This window comes from Gorilla gorilla, chromosome 20 (assembly GCF_029281585.2).
Source record: "Gorilla gorilla gorilla isolate KB3781 chromosome 20, NHGRI_mGorGor1-v2.1_pri, whole genome shotgun sequence".
Classification (NCBI taxonomy): Eukaryota; Metazoa; Chordata; class Mammalia; order Primates; family Hominidae; genus Gorilla; species Gorilla gorilla.
Window position 1 is genome coordinate 10,602,879 of NC_073244.2, and position 22,007 is coordinate 10,624,885.

The 22,007-nt window shown below is 51.7% G+C and overlaps 1 protein-coding gene across 3 annotated transcripts; it reads right to left on the minus strand.

Annotated features, from left to right (window-relative positions):
- Positions 1 to 3,564: 3,564 nt before the first annotated feature.
- TICAM1 (TIR domain containing adaptor molecule 1) lies at positions 3,565 to 19,113 on the minus strand. 3 transcript variants are annotated; one of them, XM_055368879.2, is made up of 3 exons: positions 18,955 to 19,113; positions 14,811 to 14,904; positions 3,565 to 6,149 (listed from the first exon to the last, which is right to left on the minus strand). In XM_055368879.2, exon 3 carries the CDS (start codon positions 6,008 to 6,010, stop codon positions 3,872 to 3,874), a length of 2,139 nt encoding a protein of 712 aa, XP_055224854.1. In that variant the 5' UTR covers positions 6,011 to 6,149; positions 14,811 to 14,904; positions 18,955 to 19,113; the 3' UTR covers positions 3,565 to 3,871. The 3 variants fall into 3 exon arrangements, with proteins under 3 accessions (XP_055224854.1, XP_018869870.3, NP_001266518.1); XM_019014325.4 differs by lacking the exon at positions 14,811 to 14,904; NM_001279589.1 differs by lacking the exons at positions 14,811 to 14,904; positions 18,955 to 19,113 and having other exon boundaries at positions 3,872 to 6,010.
- Between the last annotated feature and the right edge of the window lie 2,894 nt (positions 19,114 to 22,007).

Genomic DNA, 22,007 nt, shown 5'->3' on the forward strand with positions numbered 1-22,007 from the left:
GAGACGGAGTCTCGCTCTGTCACCTAGGCTGGAGTGCAGTGGCGCGATCTCGGCTCACTGCAAGCTCCGCCTCCCAGGTTCACGCCATTTTCCTGCCTCAGCCTCCCGAGTAGCTGGGACTACAAGCGCCCGTCACCACGCCCGGCTAATTTTTTGTAGTTTTAGTAGAGACGGGGTTTCACCTTGTTAGCCAGGATGGTCTCGATCTTCTGACCTCGTGATCCGCCCACCTCGGTCTCCCAAAGTGCTGGGATTACAGGCGTGAGCCACCGCGCCCGGCCTGTTTTTTGTTTTTGAGACAGAGTTTTGCTCTTGTTGCCCAGGCTGGAGTGCAATGGCCCCATCTCAGCTCACAGCAATCTCTACCTCCTGGGTTCAAATGATTCTTCTGCCTCAGCCTCCCAGGTATCTGGAATTACAGGCGCCCGCCACCACGCCTGGCTAATTTTTTGTATTTTTAGTAGAGACGAGGTTTCACCCTGTTAGCCAGGATGATCTCGATCTCCTGACCTCATGATCCGCCCGCCTCAGCCTCCCAAAGTGCTGGGATTACAGGGGTGAGCCACCGCGTCCAGCCCGAAGGCTCTTCACTTTCTGAAACTATTTTGCTTCCTTCTTTTATAATTTGTTTACTATTCCTTCCTTTCCTCCCCTACGGAAATGACAGCCAATGACTAATCACTTCTGTCTGCTGTCTGGGACAACTCCCAGCACATGGTAGGCGCTTGATGAACATTGGTCAAATGAAGGAATAGCCAGTTCACTGCCCCTGCTCAGGTATTTGCAGCTGGTTCCAGCCTGGATGGCCCGAAACCCTTTGTTGGGAACAACCTCACTGCACCCTGGAATCTCATCTCAGAACTCCACTCCCCAGGTTTCACTTCTGGGCCGCTGAGGCTGCCACCGGGACCAGAGCTCTGACAAAGTCTGAGTCAGCAACTAAAATAGCAAGTAGTGCATGGCTGCTGGGTGATTCACACCAGCCTGCTTCCATGTGGCCCGGCAATGGAGGAAGGAGCCTGCAAAGTCAAATCAGGTTGTCAGGAGGGAGGGCCTCCTCAGCTTCCCAGCTCAGTGAGTCCAGTTTCACCTTCAAGGACCCTCCTTTGTTTCCTCCCTTGGAAGTTCAGCTCCTTCCATTGTGATTCCCCGTTTCTGATCTGTGTGAGTTTTGGAGTCAGAATTAATCTCTTTAGGCCTCGGTTTTCCCCATCTGTAAGGTGGGTCCATAATAGAAGCTTCTACCTTGAGGGGTCATTTTGAGGATGAAAATGTGTTTGTTTATTTATGTATTTAATTTTTTGTTATATAGATGAGGGCTTCTTATGTTGCCCAGGCTGATCTCGAACGTCTGGCCTGGCCTCCTTATGCGCCAGGACAACGGACCTGCACCACCGTGCCTCCCTATTTATTTTTATTTTACTATTTTATTATTATTTTTGGAGATGGAGTTTCACTCTCGTCACCCAGGCTGGAGTGCAGTGGTGCAATCTCGGCTCACTGCAACCTCCATCTCCCGAGTTCAAGCGATTCTCCTGCCTCAGCCTCCCAAGTAGCTGGAATTACAGGCACCCACCACCACACCCAGCTAATTTTGTATTTTTAGTAGAGACGGGGTTTTACCATGTTGGCCAGGCTGGTCTCGAACTCCTGTCCTCAGGTGATCCACCCGCCTCGGCCTCCCAAAGTGCTGGGATTACAGGTATGAGCCACCATGCCCTGCCTATTTTTATGTATTTATTTATGTATTTACTGATACAGAGTCTTGCTCTGTTGCCCAGGCTGGAGTGCAGTGGCGCAATCTCAGTTCACTGCAACCTCCGCCTCCCAGGTTCAAGCGATTCTCCTGCCTCAGCCTCACAAGTAGCTGAGACTACAGGTGTGTGCCCCATGCCCAGCTGGTTTTTCTATTTTTAGTAGAGACAGGGTTTCATCATGTTGGCCAGGCTGGTCTCAAACTCCTGACCTCAAGTGATCCGCCTGCCTTGGCCTCCAAAAGTGCTGGGATAACAGATGTGAGCCACCATGCCTGGCCTATTTATTTATTTATTTTTTAAAAAGAGTTGGATGTCTTATTCAGTTGATAAATAAATAAACAAATACATAAATAAGAAAGATGCGGCTGGGTGTGGTGGCTTACGCCTTTAATCCCAGCACTTTAGGAGCCCAAGGCAGGTGGATCACCTGAGGTCAGGAGTTTGAGACCAGCGCGGCCAACATGGCGAAACCCCATCTCTACTAAAAATACAAAAATTAGCCAGGTGTGGTGGCGAGCTCCTGTAATCCCAGCTACTCGGGAGGCTGAGACAGGAGAATCGCTTGAACCCGAGAGGTGGAGGTTGCAGTGAGCTGAGATCTCTTCACTGCACTCCAGCCTGGGTGAGAGAGCCAGACTCCATCTCAGAAAAAAAAAAAAAAAAAAAAAAAGAGATGGGGTTTCATTATGTTGCCCAAGCTGGTCTTGAATTCCTGGCCTCAAGCAACCCTCCCACTTCAACCTCCCGAAGTTCTGGGATTAATTACAGATGTGAGCCACCACAGCACCCAGTCTTGTTTATGTATTTAGACACTCCAGAATCAATACATGTTAAGTGTCCAACAAACCTTGGCTCCATTCTTATTCTTAGAAGGTCTGTCACCCTGAAAAATATTAATCCCTTCCATGTGGGTCCTCATACTTAATGAGTGCTGCACCTGCTACCCAGGTATGGTGTACCTGATATGTGGTTCTGCATATGATCCGCTGAGGCCTTGAAACAACAGCCTCCACAGACCCATTTCTCAGATGAAAAAGCAGAGGCTCCGACAGGGGAGGCACTTGCCAAATGTCACACAGTGGCATCAGAGTCCAACCTTGGTGGGGGCATCAAGGCAGACCCCAAAGAAAAAGAAGGGCTGCAGCAAAAACTGCTAAATGTCCCCCAATGGCATTCATTCAAATTCATTCATTCATTCACTCATCCATTCATTCACTCACTCATCCATTCATTCACTCATCCATTCACTCATTCATTCTTTCACTCGTTCATTCATTCACTCATTCATTCACTCACTCGTTCATTCATTCACTCACTCATTCAATCATTCATTCATTCACTCACTCGCTCACTCATTCATTCATTCATAGCTCACTGCAGCCTTCGGCTCCTGGGCTCAAGCAATCCTCCCACCGCAGCCTCCTGAGTACCTGAGACTACAGGCGTGCACCACCACGCCCAGCTAACTTTTGTATTTTTGAAGAGACGAGGTCTCACCATGCTGCCCAGGCTGCACCCTCCCCGCCCTCAACAATATCTTTTCCCTCCACCTTTCCTGGTATTAGAACCCCGACTCGGGAGGCACATGGCCGTTCAGAAAGGACTACATTTCCCAGCGTTCCTTGCGGCAGGAGCAGGGCCATGTGATTATATTCTGGCCAATGGAATGAGGGCAAAGGCCGGTCTATGCCCTCCAAGAAGAGGCGTGCCCTTCCCGCTTCCGGTTCCCTTTTGCGGGAGCGGGAGCCACGTGTTTTATAACAAATAGCCAGGCAGAAGGTGTCCCAGAAGACAATGGCGCTGCGGAAGCATTCAATAAATATTTATTATAATTAAAAGACCGTAACAATACCCCCACCACCAAGACCCCTCACCCAGAAATAGAGAGATTGGAATTGTAAACACCGTGTCCAGTTCTGACCACCCTGAAAGCCAGGGCATCATCGCGCCCGTTTTGTCCTAAATGAAGGGCTCCCGGACAATGTCCTGAAAGTGGCAGATGACCCCATCTTCCACTGTCCACAGGGCACAGGGCAGACCGGGGTGGTCTATGGGGTCCTGGCCAATGCCTGGGTCCAGGGTTGTTCCCCAGGTGGTCAGGCAAGGACACGCGGTCATTCCGCCTCCTGCGTCTTGTCCTCGGGCGCCTGGGACCCTCTCTGGTTCCACATGTGGTTGTTCAGCCCCAGCTGTACCATCTGTGCATGGTGGATAATGAGGGGTTGCAGCCCTGGGCTCTGAGGGGGTGCAGGTGAGGCCGTAGGGAAGGCTGGGGACTGCGGGAAGGGCAGTGACTGTGGAAAGGCTGCTGGCTGTGGGGAGGGCGGTGGGGGGGTGCCAGCCTGCCATGCGTGCAGGGGTGGCGGCTGCGGGCACCCCGGCCAAGTGGGAAAGGGTGGCGGGGCTCCCAGGGGCACCTGGCCCCCAAAGGGCATTCGAGCCCCATAGGGCGCCCCAGTCCCAAATGACATGTGGCTCCCAAAAGCCACCTGGAGCTGCTCCATCTGTGCCTGGTAGGACAAGTAGCTCTGGAGGTAGGCTGAGTAGGCTGCGTTCAGTGCCGCCGCCTGCATCCGCTCACCGTCCAGGTGTTGGCTGTGTTCCCGCAGGGCTCGGGTGTCCTGTTCCTTCCTCCACATGGCCTTTCGGGCCTGAAGCCTGTGGGGCTTGAAGGTGTTGGCCACCTTCCTGGCGAAGATCTGGGAGTGTTCGTCCAGCCGCACCAGCCCGGAGAGCAGGCTGGCCGTGTCGGAGCTGAGCTGGGCCGGGGAGCTCTCCAGGGGCAGGAAGGGGATGACACAGTCTGGCGACCCCTGTCGCGTGAGGTTGCTCATCATGGCTTGGTTCACCTGGTGCAGGCTCAGGCGACAGTCGAAGTTGGAGGTGAGAAGTAGGATGATGAAAGCTGAGTGGTCTATGGCGTCCTGCAGGCAGCTCAGCTCCCCGCGCCCCGGCACCTGGAAATCCTCGCAGAAGGTGGCCCCGTCGGGCACGCCAAGGGCCTCCAGCTTCTCCCGGACCCGCAGGGCGATGTGTTCGTCTGCCCTGGCGTGGAGGATCACAAAGTTATAGAATTTCTGTTCCGATGATGATTCCAGGGAGGAAGGGAACAGGGAGGAGGGGGTCAGGTGAGCTGAACAAGGGGTAGATGAAGGAGGAGGAGGAGGAGGAGGAGGGGATGTTTCTGGGGTGGTGGGAGTAGGTGGGCACGGCTTGGTATTTGGAGAGGTGGTATCTTCTACAGAAAGTTGGAGTGGCGTCTGGTCTTTGACAGAGCAGGGGTTTTTGACCGGCTCCAAAATAGGCAAGGGGAGAGACTGGGGGCCTGCAGACCCCTCGGTGCACTCCACTGGGTAGTTGGTGCTGGTTTCTGGAGCTGCGGGGGTATCAGGGAGGCCAGTGGAGGTTGCATCTGGGGCCACTTCGGGAAGCCCAGGAGGTGGGCTGCTTGGCAGCTCTGGGGGGCTGGCAATCTCCCCCGATGGCGGCCAGCTCATCTCCTCAGGCTCCTGGCAGCCACCGGGGACAGGCTCAGGCACCAAGCTGGCCTGGGGGTCGTCACAGAGCTTGCTGGGCCCATGAGGGCTGCGGTGCAGGCTGAGGAAGGGCATGGTGGGGGACTGGCTGATTTCCAAGTTGCTGGCCAGGGAGGCAGGGCTGCCAGTGGATCGCAGGGAGCACCCTTGGCTCCAGTCTGAAACACTGTCAATGGGGCGTGGGAGGCTCCTGGTCCCAGAGGGCAAAGCCGAGGATGGTGGGAGGCAGCCCAGATTGGACTGGAGCGTCCGGATGCTCCCTGGATCCCCAGCAATGTCCCACCCACACCGGTTTCGGGCCTCATCCTGAAGTTCCCCCAGCCGGTGGTCGTCCCTGGAGCTGAGGGTGCGGACGGCTTCCTGGTAGGCCACGTCCCGCAGCGAGGCCGGGCACAGCTTCTCCTCAGCCAGCAGGTGGTACAAGCGGGCCACAGCCCAGGACACATCTGGGGGCTCCTCTGGGTCCTCGGTGCTGTCCACGCCAGCCCACTGGCGGGCCACCAGCCGGGCCACCGCATCGGCCTTCAATGCCTCTAGAGAGATCCTGGCCTCAGTTTCCTGGCCCAGCTTCAGGAGAACCATGGCATGCAGGAGGTCCTGCCCCTGGCAGCCTGGGCGTGGGGTCTTCAGTTTGTGCTTCAGATACAAGAGCTTGTCCTGGCCTGCTGCACCTAGAATGTCGAAGGCGCTAGGAAGTGATGGGCCCGTGCAGGCCATGGGCACAGGTGGGTGCAGCCTCTGGCAGCAGAAGCTGGGGGTGGTGAAGGCATGTTCCACACTGCCCCCCGCCTTCTGCACGCCCAATGTCCCCTACCCATTCACTGTTCCAGGTTCCGCAGGAGCTGCCCAAGCAGATCTGTAGGAAACAGGAGAAGCAAACACATTTACCCCCAAGAAAGGTCAGCACGGGAAGGCGGCCCACACACCCCCGCCTGCTTTCCCCGCCTGCCACCCAGACCTAGCCAGGTGACCCTTCGGCAACACGTCGCCTCCTTCAATTTCCAACTTCCATTTCTTCCTCTGCAAAATGCTATGAGGCCAATGTGGTGGCTCAGGCCTGTGATCTCATCACTTTGGGAGGCTGAAGCAGGAGGATCACTTAAGCCCAGGACTTCGAGACCAGCCTGGGCAACACAGCCAGACTCCGTCTCCACTAAAAGTTGAAAAATTAGCTGGGCTGGGTGAGGGGGCTTAAGCCTGTAATCCCAGCAGTTTTGGAGGCCGAGGTGGGGGGGATCACCTGAGGTCAGGAGTTCAAGACCAGCCTGGCCAACATGGTGAAACCCTGTTTCTACTAAAAATACAAAGAATTAGCCAGGAGTGGTGGTGCATTCTTGTAATCCCAGCTACTTGGGAAACTGAGGCAGGAGAATCGCTTGAACACAGGAGGTGGTGGCTGCATGAGCCAAGATCATGCCACTGCACTCCAGCCTGGGCAGCAGAGTGAAACTCTGGCTCAAAAAACAAAAAAAGTAGCTGGGCGTGGTGGCACGTGCCTGTTGTTCCAGCTACTCTGGAGGCTGAGATGGGAAGATCGCTTAAGCCCAGGAGGTTGAGGCTGCAGTGAGCTATGATGGTACCACTGCACTCCAGCCTGGGCAACAGAGCGAGACCCAGTCTCAAAAAAAAAAAATGCTATCATCTGAGACTTACTTGGTGTGACCTGAGAGGTAAACACTATTACACTATTTTCCCCATTTACAGATGAAGAAAGCGAGACACAGAGGTGATGTCACTTGCCCAAAGTCACACTATCAGTGGATGGCAGAAGACGGATTTCAACCCAGGCAGTCTGGCTGTGGAGGCTGTGTGCCTAATGGCATACACTTACAGACTTGTTTTGGGGAATTGAGTTGGATTAACACAGAGATACTTCTGAGCTTGATGACTGAAAGCCAGTAGGTGCTCAATACATGCTTGCTAAATAAAGTAGTCAGCCTCGGCTGGGCACGGTGGCTCACACCTGTAATCCCAGCACTTTGGGAGTCCGAGGAGGGTGGCTCACCTGAGGTCAGGAGTTCAAGACCAGCCTGGCCAACATGGTGAAACCCCATCTCTACTAAAAATACAAAAAAATTAGCCAGGTGTGGTGGTCTGCGCCTGTAGTCCCAGCTACTCAGGAGGCTGAGGCAGGAGAATCGCTTGAATCCGGGAGGCAGAGGTTGCAGTGAGCAAAGATCGCACCATTGCACTCCAGCCTGGGCAACAAGAGCGAAACCCCGTCTCGATACATAAATAAATAGTCAGCCTTCTAGATGGTCCTCAAGGACCCAACATCCTGGTATTTGCAGTCTTGAGCAGTCCTTCCAACACTGTCCCAGCATTGGACTATGAGATTAACAGAATATGGCAAGGGAGCCAGGCACCACATCCAGTCATTTTTCAAGAGAAGCCAGAGATCTAGATTTTTAGAAATCTGCTCATTCTTCTCGGGATGACAATCAATTCCAATATTTTTAAGAGACCTTGTGAGTTTAAAAAAAAGTTTGGGCCGGGCGCAGTGGCTCACGCCTATAATCCCAGCACTTTGGGAGGCTGAGGCGGGGAAATCACGAGATCAGGAGGTCGAGACCAGCCTGGCCAATATGGTGAAACCCCGTCTCTACTAAAAATACAAAAAATTAGCTGGGCATGGTGGCAGGCGCCTGTAATCCCAGCTACTCGGGAGGCTGAGGTAGGAAAATCGCTTGAACCTGGGAGGCGGAGGTTGCAGTGAGCCGAGACTGCACCATTGCACTCCAGCCTGGGCGACAGAGTGAGACTCCATCTAAAAAAAAAAAAAAAAAAGTTTGGAGCCAGGCCTGGTGGTGTGTGCCTGTGGTCCCAGCTACTCGGGAGGCTAAGGCAGGAGGATTGCTTGAGCCAAGGAAGTAGAGGCTGCAGGGAAGGATACATACATAGCATTCATTCATTCATTTAAGAAGTAATTTTTTGGCCGGGCGCGGTGGCTCATGCCTGTAATCCCAGCGCTTTGGGAGGCTGAGGCAGGTGGATCACAAGGTCAGGAGTTCAAGACCAGCCTGGCCAACATGGTGAAACCCTGTCTCTACTAAAAAAAAAATAAAATAAATAAAAAATAAAAAATTTAGCCAGGCATGGTGGCGTGTGCCTGTAATCCCAGCTACTTGGGAGGCTGAGGCAGAAGAATCGCTTGAACCTGGGAGGTGGAGGTTGCAGTGAGCCGAGATCGTGCCACTGCACTCCAGCCTGGGCAAAAGAACAAGACTCCATCAAAAAACAAACAAAAAGAAGTAATTTTTAGCCACGTGTGGTGGCTCATGCTGCTAATCCTAGCACTTTGGGAAGCTAAGGCGGACAGATCACTTGAGGTCATGAGTTCAAGATCAGCCTGGTCAACATGGTGAAACTCCCGTCTCTACTAAAAAAAAAAAAAAAAAAATTGCCAGACATGGTGGTGGGCACCTGTACTCCCAGCTACTCGGGAGGCTGAGGCAGGAGAATCACTTGAACCCAGGAGGCGGAGGTTGCAGTGAGCCGAGATCACGCCACTGCATTCCAGCCTGGATGACAGAGCGAAACTCCATCTCAAAAAAAAAAAAAAGTAATTTTTTCAGCATCTGCCATGTATTGGGTACTAGTGAATACACCAGTACGCAGACAAGGAAAAACAGCAATAGACTCTTCCCTGGTGCAACTGACTGTCTAATGGTATGTCAGTTATATGTAATATATAAGCATCATATATATTACATACGACAATATAACGGGCATGTGTGGATACACACACACACTTACATGCAACCACTTATTTGAGGACTTACTACATGCTATATTGTGCTCCCCTCTGTTCTTTAAACTGGGCACAGTCCTGCCTCAGGACCTTTGCACTGGCTGTTCCCTCTGCCTATATCACTGTTACCCCCCAGATATCCCTGTGGCTCACTCCCTTACCCTCCTTCATGTTTTTGGTTAAGCCTGTCCTGATCCCACTGTGCAGATCTCCCTTTGACAGGGGCCACAAAATATGGCCCACCATTTTCTTTTTCTTTTTTTTTTTTTTCTTTTTTGAGACAGAGTCTCACTCTTGTTGCCCAGGCTGGAGTGCAATGGCACGATCTCGGCTCACCGCAACCTCCGCTTCCCGGGTTCTAGCGATTCTTCTGCCTCATCCTCCCAAGTAGCTGGGATTACAGGCATGCACCACCATGCCTGGTTAATTTTGTATTTTTAGTAGAGATGGGGTTTCTCCATGTTGGTCAGGCTGGTCTTGAACTCCCGACCTCAGGTGATCCGCCTGTCTCGGCCTCCCAAAGTGTTGGGATTACAGGCATGAGCCACCCCGCCCAGCCTTTTTTTTTTGAGACAGAGTTTCACTCTTGTTGCCCAGGCTGGAGTACAATGGTGCAATCTCAGCTCACTGCAACCTCCGCCTCCCGGATTCAAGCAATTCTCCTGCTTCAGCCTCCCGAGTAGCTGAGATTACAGGCATGTGCCACCATGCCCGGCTAATTTTGTATTTTTAGTAGAGACGGGGTTTCTCCGTGTTGGCCAGGCTGGTCTTGAACTCCCGACCTCAGGTGATCCGCCTGCCTCTGCCTCCCAAAGTGCTGGGATTACAAGCGTGAGCCACTGTGCCGGCCAATTGTTTTTTAGTTTTGTCTTGTTTTGAGACAGAGTCTCGCTCTGTCGCCCAGGCTGCAGTGCAGTGGCATGATCTTGGCTCGCTGCAACCTCCACCTCCTGGGTTCAAGCGATTCTCCTGCTTCAGCCTTCCGAGTAGCTGGGACCACAGGCACCCGCCACCACGCCCAGCTAATTTTTGTACTTTTTATAGAGACGGGGTTTCACCATATTGGCCAGGCTGGTCTCAAACTCCTGACCTTGTGTGATCCACCCACCGTGGCCTCCCAAAGTGCTGGGATTATAGGTGTGAGCCACTACACCCAGCCAATTGCTTTTATAAATAAAGTTTTATTGCAACACAGACATCCTCACTCATTTACATACATCGATGGCTGCTTTCCCACTAGAGTGATGGAGTAGCTACAACAGAGACCATGGGGTCTACAAAGCGGAAAATATTCACTCTCTGACCCTTGACAGAAAAAGTCTGTAGACACCTGGGTTATGAGACAGGCATGTGATTTTTTTATTTTCCATTCCACAGAGGGGCAAACATGACCAAGATCACACAGCTAGTGACTGACAGAGCAGCCATTTGATGCCAATGTTTGTAACTATAACACCAAATGCCTTTTAATTAGTATGGGGCATGACTGGCTGTTATGGGTTCAAGCGTGTCTCTCCCCAAAATCATATGTTGAAGTGCTAACCTCCAGTAGCTCAGAATGTGACTTTATTTAGAGAAAAGGCCTTTTTTTGGTTTGTATTTGGCTTTGGTGTTTTTGTTTGTTTGTTTTTGATGTTGAAAGTATTTTTATTTGGCCGGGCGTGACGGCTCATGCCTGTAATCCCAGGAATTTGGGAGGTGGAGGTGAGCTGATCACTTGAGATCAAGAGCTCGAGACCAGCCTGGCCATCATGGTGAAATCCCGTCTTCACTAAATATACAAAAATTACCCAGGCATGGCCAAGTGCAGTGGCTCACGCCTGTAATCCCAGCACTTTGGGAGGCCGAGGTGGGCAGATCACCTAAGGTCAGGAGTACGAGACCAGCCTGGCTAACATGGTGAAACTCCATCTCTACTAAAAATGCAAAAATTAGCCAGGCATGGTGGCGGGCGCCTGTAGTCCCAGCTACTTGGGAGGCTGAGGCAGGAGAATGGCATGAACCTGGGAGGCGGAGCTTACATTGAGCCAAGATAGCGCCACTGCACTCCAGCCTGGGTGACAGAGCAAGACTCTGTCTTAAAAAAAAAAAAATTAGCCAGGCATGGTGGCATGCGCCTGAAATCCCAGCTACTCAGGAGGCTGAGGTGGGAGGATTGGTTGAGCCTGGGAGGTTGAGGCTGCAGCAAGCAAGCTAAGATCTCGCCACTGCACTCCAGCCTGGGTAACAGAGCAAGAACCTGCATCAAAAAAGGAAAAGGCGGGGGGCATTCAGATACAGACACATAACTGCACAGAAGGAAGATGATGTGAGGAGACCCAGGGAGAAGGCGGCCGTCTGCAAGCTAAGGAGAGTCCTCAGAAGGAACCAACCCTACAACATCTCGATCTTGGACTTCCAGCCTCCATAACTGTGAGAGAATAAATTTCTGTTGCTTAAGCCATCCGGGCTGGGGCACTTTATTATCGCAGCCACAGTGGCTAATACGCTGCAGATACTTGCAGTCTAGATCAGCCTCAACACTCTCTGTGTTGTCCAGTATGGCAGCCCCCAGCTACCTGTGTCTACTGGGCACCTGAAATGTGGCTGTGGTAGTGAAGAGACACTGAATTTTAATTTTTTTTTTTTTTTTTTTTAGGATGAAGTCTTGCTCTGTCGCCCAAGCTGGAGTGCAGTGGTGCGATCTTGGCTCACTGCCACCCCCCTCTCCTCGGTTCAAGTTATTCTCGTGCCTCAGCCTCCCCAGTAGCTGGGATCACAGGCACATGCCACCACGCCCGGCTAATTTTTGTATTTTTAGTAGAGACAGGGTTTTGCCATGTTGGCCAGGCTGGTCTTGAACTCCTGACCTCAAGCTATCTGCCCGCCTCAGCCTCCCAAAGTGCTGGGATTACAGGTATGAGCCACCATGCCTGGCTTGAATTTTAACTTTTATCCAATTTTTTTTTTTTTTTTTTTTTGGAGACAGAGTCTCGCTCTGTCATCCAGGCTGGGGTGCAGTGACGCAATCTCGGCTCACTGCAACCTCCGCCTCCCGGGTTCAAGAGATTCTCCTGCCTCAGCCTCCTGAGTAGCTGGGATTACAGGTTCGCACCACTATGCCCGGCTAATTTTTGTATTTTTAGTAGAGATGGGGTTGCCTCATATTGGTCGGGCTGGTCTCGAACCCCTGACCTCAGATGACCCACCTGCCTTGGCCTCCCAAAGTGTTGGGATTACAGGCGTGAGCCACCGCAGGACACAAAGAAGGGAACAACAGGGCCAGGCACAGTGGCTCACGCCTGTAATCCCAGCACTTTGGGAGGCCGAGGCAGGTGGATCACCTGAGGTCAGGAGTTCAAGACCATCCTGGCCAACATGGCGAAATCCCGTCTCTACTAAAAATACAAAAATTAGCCAGGTGTGGTGGCGGGTGCCTGTAGTCCCAGCTACTAGGGAGGCTGAGGTGGGAGAATCACCTGAGCCCAAGAAGTCGAGGCTGGAGTGAGCAGAGATCACACCACTGTACTCCAACCTGGGTGACAGAGCAAGACTCTGTCTCCAAAAAAAAAAAAAAATACCAGAGCCTGCTTAAGGGTGGTGGTGAGGAGGAGGGAGAGGAGGGTCGGGAGCGGTGGCTCACGGCTGTAATCCTAGCACTTTGGAAGGCCAAGGTGTGTGGACTGCCTGAGCTCAGGAGTTCGAGACCAGCCTGGGCAACATGGTAAAACCCCGTTTCTACTAAAATACAAAAAATTAGCCGGGTGTGGCAGTGTGCGCCTGTAATCCCAGCTGCTTGGGAGGCTGAGGGAGGAGAATTGCTGGAACCTGGGAGGCGGAGGTTGCAGGGAACTGAAATGGTGCCACTGCACTCCAGTCTGGGCGACAGAGCGAGACTCTGTCTTAAAACAACAACAACAAAAAACCACCTATCAGGTACGACAGTTATTACCTGTGTGATGGAATAATCTGTACACCAAACCCTGTGACATGCCATTTAGCTATATAACAAACCTGGATATGTACCCGTTAATTTTTGTATTTTTGTAGAGACCGGATCTCCCCATGTTGCCTGGGCTCAAGTGATCCTCCCACCTTGGTCTCCCAAAGTGTTGGGATTACAGGCATGAGCCACCGCGGCTGGCATTTTATCTAATTTTTAATTAATTAAGGTAGGGTGCAGTGGCTCATGCCTATAATCCCAGTACTTTAGGGGGCTGAGGTAGGAGGATCTCTTGAGCCCAAGAGTTCGAGACCAGCCTGGGCAACAGTGAGACCCATCTCTACAAAAAATAAAAATAGGCTGGGTGCGGTGGCTCATGCATGTAATCCCAGCACTTTGGGAGGCTGAGGCAGGTGGATCACCTGAGTTTAGAAGTTCGAGACCAGCCTAGCCAACACAGTGAAACCCTGTCTCTACTAAAAATAAAAAATATTAGCAGGGTGTGGTGGCGGGTGCTGGTAATCCCAGCTACTCGGGAGGCTGAGACAGGAGAATCGCTTGAACCGGGGAGGCAGAGGTTGCAGTGAGCCAAGATCGCACCATTGCACTCCAGCCTGGGCAACAAGAGCAAAACTCCGTCTCAAAATAAAAAAACAAATAAATAAATAAATAAATAAAATTAAAATATAAATACAATTAAAATAAAAATAATTAGCTGGGTGTGGTGGTGCATGCCTGTGGCCCCAGCTCCTTGGTAGACTGAGGTCAGAGGATCGCCTGAGGCCAGGAGAATCAAGGCTGCAGTGACCAGAGATCGCGCCACTGCACTCCAGCCTGGGCAATGGAGTGAGACGCTGTCTCAAAAACAACAAAATAAAAAAGGTATGGAAGATGCCTCATTCGTAATGGAACATTATATTGGACCATGTTGGGTATATTGAGTTAAATAAAATATATTATTAAATGCATTTACATATTGGATTAATAAAATGTATTATTAGGAGATATATATATATATTTATTTATTTATATATTTTGGAGATGGAGTCTTGCTCCATTTTCCAGGCTAGAGTGCAATGGCATGATCTCGACTCACTGCAACCTCTGCCTCCCAGGTTCAAGCGATTCTCTTGCCTCAGCCTTCCGGGTAGCTGGGACTACAGGCATCCGCCATCATACCCGGCTAATTTTTGTATTTTTAGTAGAGACAGGGTTTTACCACGTTGCCCAGGCTGGTCTCGAACTCCTGACCTCAAGTGATCTGCCAGCCTCGGCCTCCCAAAGTGCTGGGATTACAGGCGTGAGCCACTGTTTGCGGCTGCTTCATGTTATATTTCTGTTGGACAGCACAGTTTTAGACATCTCCACTACAGTCCAGTAATATTGGAGTACGGCCCCTTTTTGACACAAGGAAACAGAGGCACAGAGAAGTTGAGTAAGTAGTCCAGAGTCACACAGCTCATAAGGGATACAGCTGGATTGGAACCCAGGCTGTCTGGTTCTAGAACCCACTGAGCTTTTTGGCTCCTTTTAACATTTCCAGATTTAACACAGACTCCAGCTTATGTGGACCTGGTTATGGGGCCTGAGAAGCAGCCTCACCTAGTTTTAATTAAACTAATGTTCATGAAATAAGCACATGGCTTAAGTACTCCTCTAGAGAAGTGAAGGATAAAAGGTTTTTCCTAATAATCTTAGGAAATAATAATAATAATAATAATAATAAATAATGCAGGCACAATCGGACAATAAGAAAAAGGCCAGATGCCCATCTTCTATCTCTGTTGTAAGCTCTACATAAAATGGGATAAAAATGAAAATGGGCTGGGCGCGGTGGCTCATACCTGTAATCCCAGCACTTTGGGAGGCTGAGGCGGGCCGATCACGAGGTCAGGAGATCGAGACCATGCTGGCTCACACGGTGAAACCCCGTCTCTACTAAAAATACAAAACATTAGCCAGGTGTGGTGGCGGGCACCTGTACTCCCAGCTACTCGGGAGGCTGAGGCAGGAGAATGGTGTGAACCTGGGAGGCGGAGCTTGCAGCGAGCCGAGTTGGTGCCACTGCACTCCAGCCTGGGTGACAGAGTGAGACTCCATCTCAAAAAAAAAAAAAAAGATCCTATATTCAGGTGGGACCACAAGTCGGCCAAAACTTTTTGAAATGATCAAGACAACTACTTGGAATATGGTCCAATACCCCCACCCCCCGTTAAGTTCGATGATCCACGAATCAACTGCTCTTCCCACCTCCCGGTGGTTCCTGGGAACGGTTGTGTGTATAACTTACCAAGCAAAAAGCAAACATACATTGGCACGTACCCTCCAATTTTTAGCTGATAAGAGGGCATAGATGATAAAGTGTGGAGAAGGGTCGTGCTGGGACAGGGTAGCAGTGGGGCTGGGCGTCATGCTGAAAATTCATTGAGTTTAACACTTAGAATTCACACTCCTTTTTGTTTTTTTAATTTTTTTTGAGACAGAGTCTCGGTCTGTCTCCCAGGCTGGAGTGCAGTGGCGTGATCTCGGCTCACTACAAGTTCTGCCTCCCGGGTTCCCACCGTTCTCCTGCCTCAGCCTCCTGTGTTGTTGTTTTTTGACAGGATCTTGCTCTGTTACCCAGGCTGGAGTGCAGTGGTGTGATCATAGCTCACTGCAGCCTCAACCTCCTGGGATCAAGAAGTGATCCTCCCACTCAGCCTCCCAAGTAGCTGGGACTACAGGCACACGCCACCATGCCCAGCTAATTATTAATGTTTTGTAGGGACGGGATCTTGAACTCCTGGGCCCAAGCGATCCTCCCACCTTGGCCTCCCAAAGTGCTGGGATTACAGGTATGAGCCACTGCACCCAGCCTACATGTCAGTAAAATATATATACATATATATTTTTTTTGAGACGGAGTCCCACTTTGTCGCCCAGGCTGGAGTGCAGTGGTGCGATCTAGGCTCACTACAGCCTCCGCATCCTGGGCTCAAGTGATTCTTGTGCCTGACTCTCCTGAATAGCTGGGATTACAGGAGCCTGCCACCACGCCCAGCTAATCTTTTTTTTTTTTTTTTTTCTGAGACCGAGTCTCCCTCTGTCGCCAGGCTGGAGTGCAGTGGTGCGATCTCGGCTCACGGCAACCACCACCTCCTGGGTTCAAGCAATTCTCCTGCCTCAGCCTCCCGAGAAGCTGGGACTACAGGCACATGCCACCATGCCCAGGTAATTTTTGTATTTTTAGTAGGGACGGGGTTTCACCATGTTGGCCAGGATGGTCTCAATCTTTTGATTTCGTGATCCGCCTGCCTTGGCCTCCAAAATTCTGGGATTACAGGCGTTAGCCACCGCGCCCGGCTAGTTTTTGTAATTTTAGTAGAGACAGAGTTTCAGGCTGTTGGCCAGGCTGGTCTCGAACTCCTGACCTCAATCGATCCACCTGCCTTGGCCTCCCAGAGTGCTGGGATTACAGGCATGAGCCACTGCGCCTGGCCTGTATAGGACTCTTAAAGCAGTGCCTGGCACACGCGTGCCCCACAAACATTAGCATGCAAGACTGAAACCTCCTTGCAAGAAGGACTCAGGGGAGTTTTGCAGAAAACACGACAAAGCTAGCCAGACTTAGAATCATCAAGGCAGGACCATCTCCACCTGAATGCCTGGCAAATCTCTAAAATCACGTGGTCTTTCTTCTCATTCTCTCTGCCCCCGGGGCCTGAACTCAACTCTATTTCAGTGACTGCCCCAGCTTTCCCCGCCCGCCTCCCCTGCCCACTGCCACCTCCACCTTCTCGAGACCCAGCAAATTTCATTTCTCACTGTCCATGGCTGGGACAAAGTCCACTCCTCACTCTGAAGAGCAGGCGCCTGGCGGGAAAAAAACACCCACGGGGTAGGAGGGTTCTGGCTCTGCCACCTGCCGGCTTGTGTGGTCTGTTTCTCAGCCTCAGCTTCCTCATTTGTAACACCCACATGAACTGGTACTTAGGATGAATGGGAGTCTGTTTTGAAGCTTTCATGCAAAAATATGGTTAAAAAGTTTAGATCAGTGCCCAGCAAGGAGCAAGAGCTTGATATAATAATATTAGTGTGACAATAAATGTTGGCAGACTTTTTCTCTTCCTCTTCCTTTTTAAAAAAATTTTTGATTTTTAATTTCATTTCTTTTTTTTTTTTTTGACACAGAGTCTTGCTGTGTCGCCCAGGCTGGAGTGCAGTGGCGCGGTCTGGGCTCACTGCAACCTCCGCCTCTTGGGTTCAAGTGATTCTCCTGCCTCATCCTCCTGAGTGGCTGGGATTACAGGCATGCACCACCACGCCCCGCTAATTTTTGTATTTTTAGTAGAGACGGGGTTTCGCCATGTTGGTCAGGCTGGTCTCAAACTCCTGACCTCAGGTGATCTGCCTGGGATTACAGGCGTGAGCCACCTGTCCAGCCCCCATTTCATTTTTTTTAGAGATAGGGTCTCACTCTGTCACCCAGGCTGGAGTGCAGTAGTGGGATCACGGCTCACTGCAGCCTTGAACTCCCGGGTTCAAGTGATCCTCCCACCTCAGCCTCCCGAGTAGCTGGGACTACAGGTGTGCGGCATCACACCTGGCTAATTTTTGTATTTTTGGTAGAGACAGAGTCTCACCCATGTTACCCAGGCTCCTGGGCTCAAGCAATCCACCTGCCTCAGCCTCCCAAAGTGTTGGGATTACAGGCATAAACCACTGCACCCGGCTAACTTTCTTTTTGAATTTTTTTTGTAGAGGTGGAGTCTCGCTATGCTGCCCAGGCTTGTCTCGAACTCCTGGGCTCAAGTGATCCTCCCACCTTGTCCTTTTTAAATGTTTTAACCACCTCTCCCACTCTCCTTCCCACACTCTCATGCAGCCTTTCATGCATCGAATATGCACTTATTGAGCACCTACTAGGTCCAGGAACTGTTCAAAGTGCCACTGCATATCAAGGCAGGCACATCCGCCCTCAGAGCTCCCAGTCTGGTTCAGGGAGACCAACAGTAAGCGAGAAAATAACCCAAGATCATTTCAGAGAATGAAAAGCAACGTGAAAGCCATGAGCCGGGGGCTGTGTGGCTCTGAGAGACTGGCTGGGAAGGGGCTACAGGGGACCACAGTGGTCAAGGGAGGCCTTTGGGGACAGGAGGTGACATTGAGCTGAGACCTAAAGGAGCTGAGGGAGGAGGCTGGGTGGAGATCAGGGAGGAAAGCTTCCGGAAGGTGAAGCCACCTGCCCAAAGGCCCTGGGGCAGGACTGCGCCTGGTGAGCTGGAGGAACAGTGAGGAAGCCCATGTGGCTGGATAACCGTTAGGAGGGGGAGAAAGGAAGAAGGTGTGAGGTGGTACAGGGTGTGAGGTTGGGATCCTGGGTGTCAGGGAAGAGTTTGGGGTGTCAGGTAGGAATTTGGGATGTTGGGGAGGGATCCTGGGTGTCAGGGAGGAATTTGGGGTGTCTGGGAGGAATCTGGGGTATTGGGGAGGGACCCTGGGTGTTGGGGAAGAATCCAGGGTGTCAGAGAGGGGTCCTGGGTGTCACGGAGGAATTTGGGGTGTCAGGGAGGGACCTTGGGTGTCAGGGAGAAATTCAGGGCATTGAGAGAAATAGGGGGTGTCAGGTAGGAAGCTTGGGTGTCAGGAATTTGGGGTGAGAAGGAATACGGGGTTTCAGGTAGGAATCCTGGGTGTTGGGGAGGAATCTGGGGTGTCCGGGAGGAATCTGGGGTTTGGGGGAGGGGTCAGGCTGTCGGGGAGGAAGCCAGGGTGCTGGGGAGGATCCCGACAGTGGGGGAGGATCTGGGCCACCAGCGCGGGGAGCTGGAGGTTGAGGGGAGCGTCAACCTCCCAATGCGTGGCGCCAGGCCCCCTCCCCCGCACCGGGGCCCTAAGAGGGAGGCCAGGTGGCATGGAGCCCTGGCGAGCGGCACGGGCTCAGGGCCACCCCCCACACCCCCGACACCTTCTCCACCTCAGGCCCGTCCTCGCCCCTTCCCCACCTACCAGGGATCCGGGGCTGCCGGCTGCGCCACTGGGTCCTGGGGTCCTGGGGGCTGGGGCTTCTGCGGAGTTGCCCGCAGGCCGTAGCGCGCTCAGGGCGCTGGCTCCACCCCGCGGCCCGCGCCCTGGGAAGGAAGCGCGCCGCCCCTTCCGCGTCCCGGGTGGGTGTGGGACGTGAGGTCACGGTTTCGGAGTCCTGCCCCGCAGCACCGGGAAAGTCCCCGGGTCGCCCCGCACCCATGCGCTCTCTTCCCAGCCCTTGCGGTCACGTTCAGCAAGTGTGAGCACCTACTGTCTGCAGGGGGCCAGAAGAACTCGCATCTGCTCTCGGGGAGCCCACAGGCATCTGGGCTGGGGTCCCAGATGAGAAAGTAATCACAATGGTAAAGTGGGATCATCTCCGTTAGTGATAGGTGCTTTCCAGGAAATAAATGTAGCAGCTGTTTTTATTTTATTCCTATTATTTTATTTATTTATTTATTTATTTATTTATTTATTTATTTATTTATTTATTTTCCGAGACGGAGTTTCGCTCTTGTTGCCCAGGCTGGAGTGCAATGGCGCGATCTCAGCTCACTGCAACCTCCGCCTCCCGGGTCCAAGCAATTCTACTGCCTCAGCTTCCTGAGTAACTGAGATTACATGCATGTGCCACCACGCCTGGCTAATTTTATATTTTTAGTAGAGACGGAGTTTCTCCACCTTGGTCAGCGTGGTCTCGAACTCCCAACTTCAGGTGATCCACCTGCCTTGGCCTCCCAAAGTGCTGGGATTACAGGTGTGAGCCACCGTGTCCGGCCTCCCTTTTTTTTTTTTTGAGTTGGAGTCTTACTCTGTGGCCGAGGCTGGAGTGCGGTAGTGCGACCTCGGCTCACTGCAACCTCCACCTCCTGGGTTCAAGCGATTCTCCTGCCTCAGCCTCCTGAGTAGCTGGGATTACAGGCACGTGCCACCACACCTGGCTAATTTTTGTATTTTTAGTTGAGATGGGGTTTCACCATGTTGGCCAGGCTGGTCTCTAACTCCTGACCTCAGGTGATCTGCCCGCCTCGGCCTCCCAAAGTGCTGGGATTACAGGCGTGAGCCACTGCGCCCGGCCTAATTTTATTATTATAATAATTATTATTATTTGAAACGGGGTCTCCCTATATTACCCAGGCTGCTTTCAAACTTCCAGGCTCAAGCAATCCTCCCGCCTCGGCCTCTCAAAGTGCTAGGATTACAGGTGTGAGCCACTGCACCTGGCCTATATTATTTTTATCACCACATTAAATAAGATCTAATAATCACAGTGATTTTGCCGTGGTGACAAGTGTCAGATGTGTTTCTGGTTGCGATGCAATCTGAAAGTATCTGTGGCTTTTATTAGGGACAAACTGACAAGTCCCAGGTCCTGCGGTTGTCTTCATTAATAATTGAGGGAATGGTAATTATCAGTTAGAGTCAGTGAAAATAAAGATGTGAAATTTTTTTCCCGCATCATAATTCACAGACACCCTGAACACCCCTAAGAGGCTCAGGGAACCCAGGCTGAAGTTCACCTAAAAGTTATTGTGGGAAGATAGCAATGGAAGTTATGTTGATGTCAAATCCCCCACAGTTCCCCTTATTGAGTACTTCTCTCCAGTGAGGGAGAAATTTTATTGAGCACTGACTGTGTTCCAGGAATGTCTAGGCTCTGGGAATACAGTAGCGGGGAAGACAGAAATGGTCTTACCCTTCAGGGTCTCCAGGGCTGGTGGGGGAGAGAAAGTTAAACACATCCTCCTGGCCTCTCTGTCTCCCACCCCAATATTACCAATTCAAGGAGTGTCTCATAGGTGCTTGTACCCATGCAAAACTGTGCCCAGACTTTTTTTTTTTTGAGACAGAATCTCACTCAGTCACCAGGCTGGAGTGCAGTGGCGCAATCTCGGCTCACTGCAACCTCAGCCTCCCGGGTTCAAGCGATCCTCCTGCCTCAGCCTCCCGAGTAGCTGGGACTACAGGTGCATGCCCCCATGCCCGGCTAATTTTGTATTTTTAGTAGAGGTGGAGTTTCACCATGTTGGCAAGGATGGTCTCGATCTCTTAACCTCGTGATCCACCCGCTCAGCCTCCCAAAGTGCTGGGATTACAGGCGTGAGCCACTGCACCCGGCTTTTTTTTTTTTTTTTAGAGATGGGATTTCACTCTGTCGCGCAGGCCGGAGTGCAGTGGCGCCATCATAGCTCAAAGCAGCCTCCAATTCTGGGCCTCAAGCAATCCTCCTGCCTGAGCCTCCCAAGTAGCTGGGACTACAGGCATGCAACGCTGTGTTGAATTGTTTTTTACATTTTTCTTTTAGAGACAGGGTCTCACTATGTTACCCAGACTGGTCCCCGACTCCTAGCTTTAAGAGATTGTCCCAATTTGGCCTCCCAAAGTGGTGGGATTACAGATGTGAATCACCGTGACTGGGCTTTGCTGGTCAACTGATTAATGTCCTTTTTTTTTTTTTTTTTTTGAGACAGGGTCTTAATCTGCCACCCAGGCTGGAGTGTAGTGGTGTGATCACTAATCACTGTAGCCTTGACCTCCTGGTCTCAAGCGATCCTCCCACCTCAGCCTCCCAAGTAGCTGGGACTGCAGGTGCATGCCACCATGCCTGGCTAATATAATTTTTTTTTTCTTTTGTAGAGATGATGTCTTTCTATGTTGACCAGGCTGGTTTCAAACTCCTGGCCTCAAGCAATCCCCCTGCCTTGGCTTCCCAATGTGTTGGAATTACAGGCGTGAGCCACCATGCCTGGCTTGATCAATGTCTTAAAACAACCATTTCACCATCAAAATGGGTTTGATGGTTCCCATTTTACAGATGAGAAAACTGAGGCCCAGAGAAGGTAATGGCTGAAGCATTCAGACTTCCAGGGCTGCAGATGGGTTAATTTGGCCACTTGCAGAGAGGTGCAGTTGCCCCCTCTCTTCTTCAGTGAAAGAAACAGGCCGGGTGCGGTGGCTCATGCCTGTAATCCTAGCACTTTGGGAGGCTGAGGCGGGAGGATTGCTTGAGCCCAGGCGTTCAAGACTAGCCCTGG

What these genes read in the sequence shown, in the direction of transcription:
- TICAM1 (XM_019014325.4), bottom strand. Translation starts at nt 6,010, where the DNA reads ATGGCCTGCACGGGCCCATCACTTCCTAGCGCCTTCGACATTCTAGGT.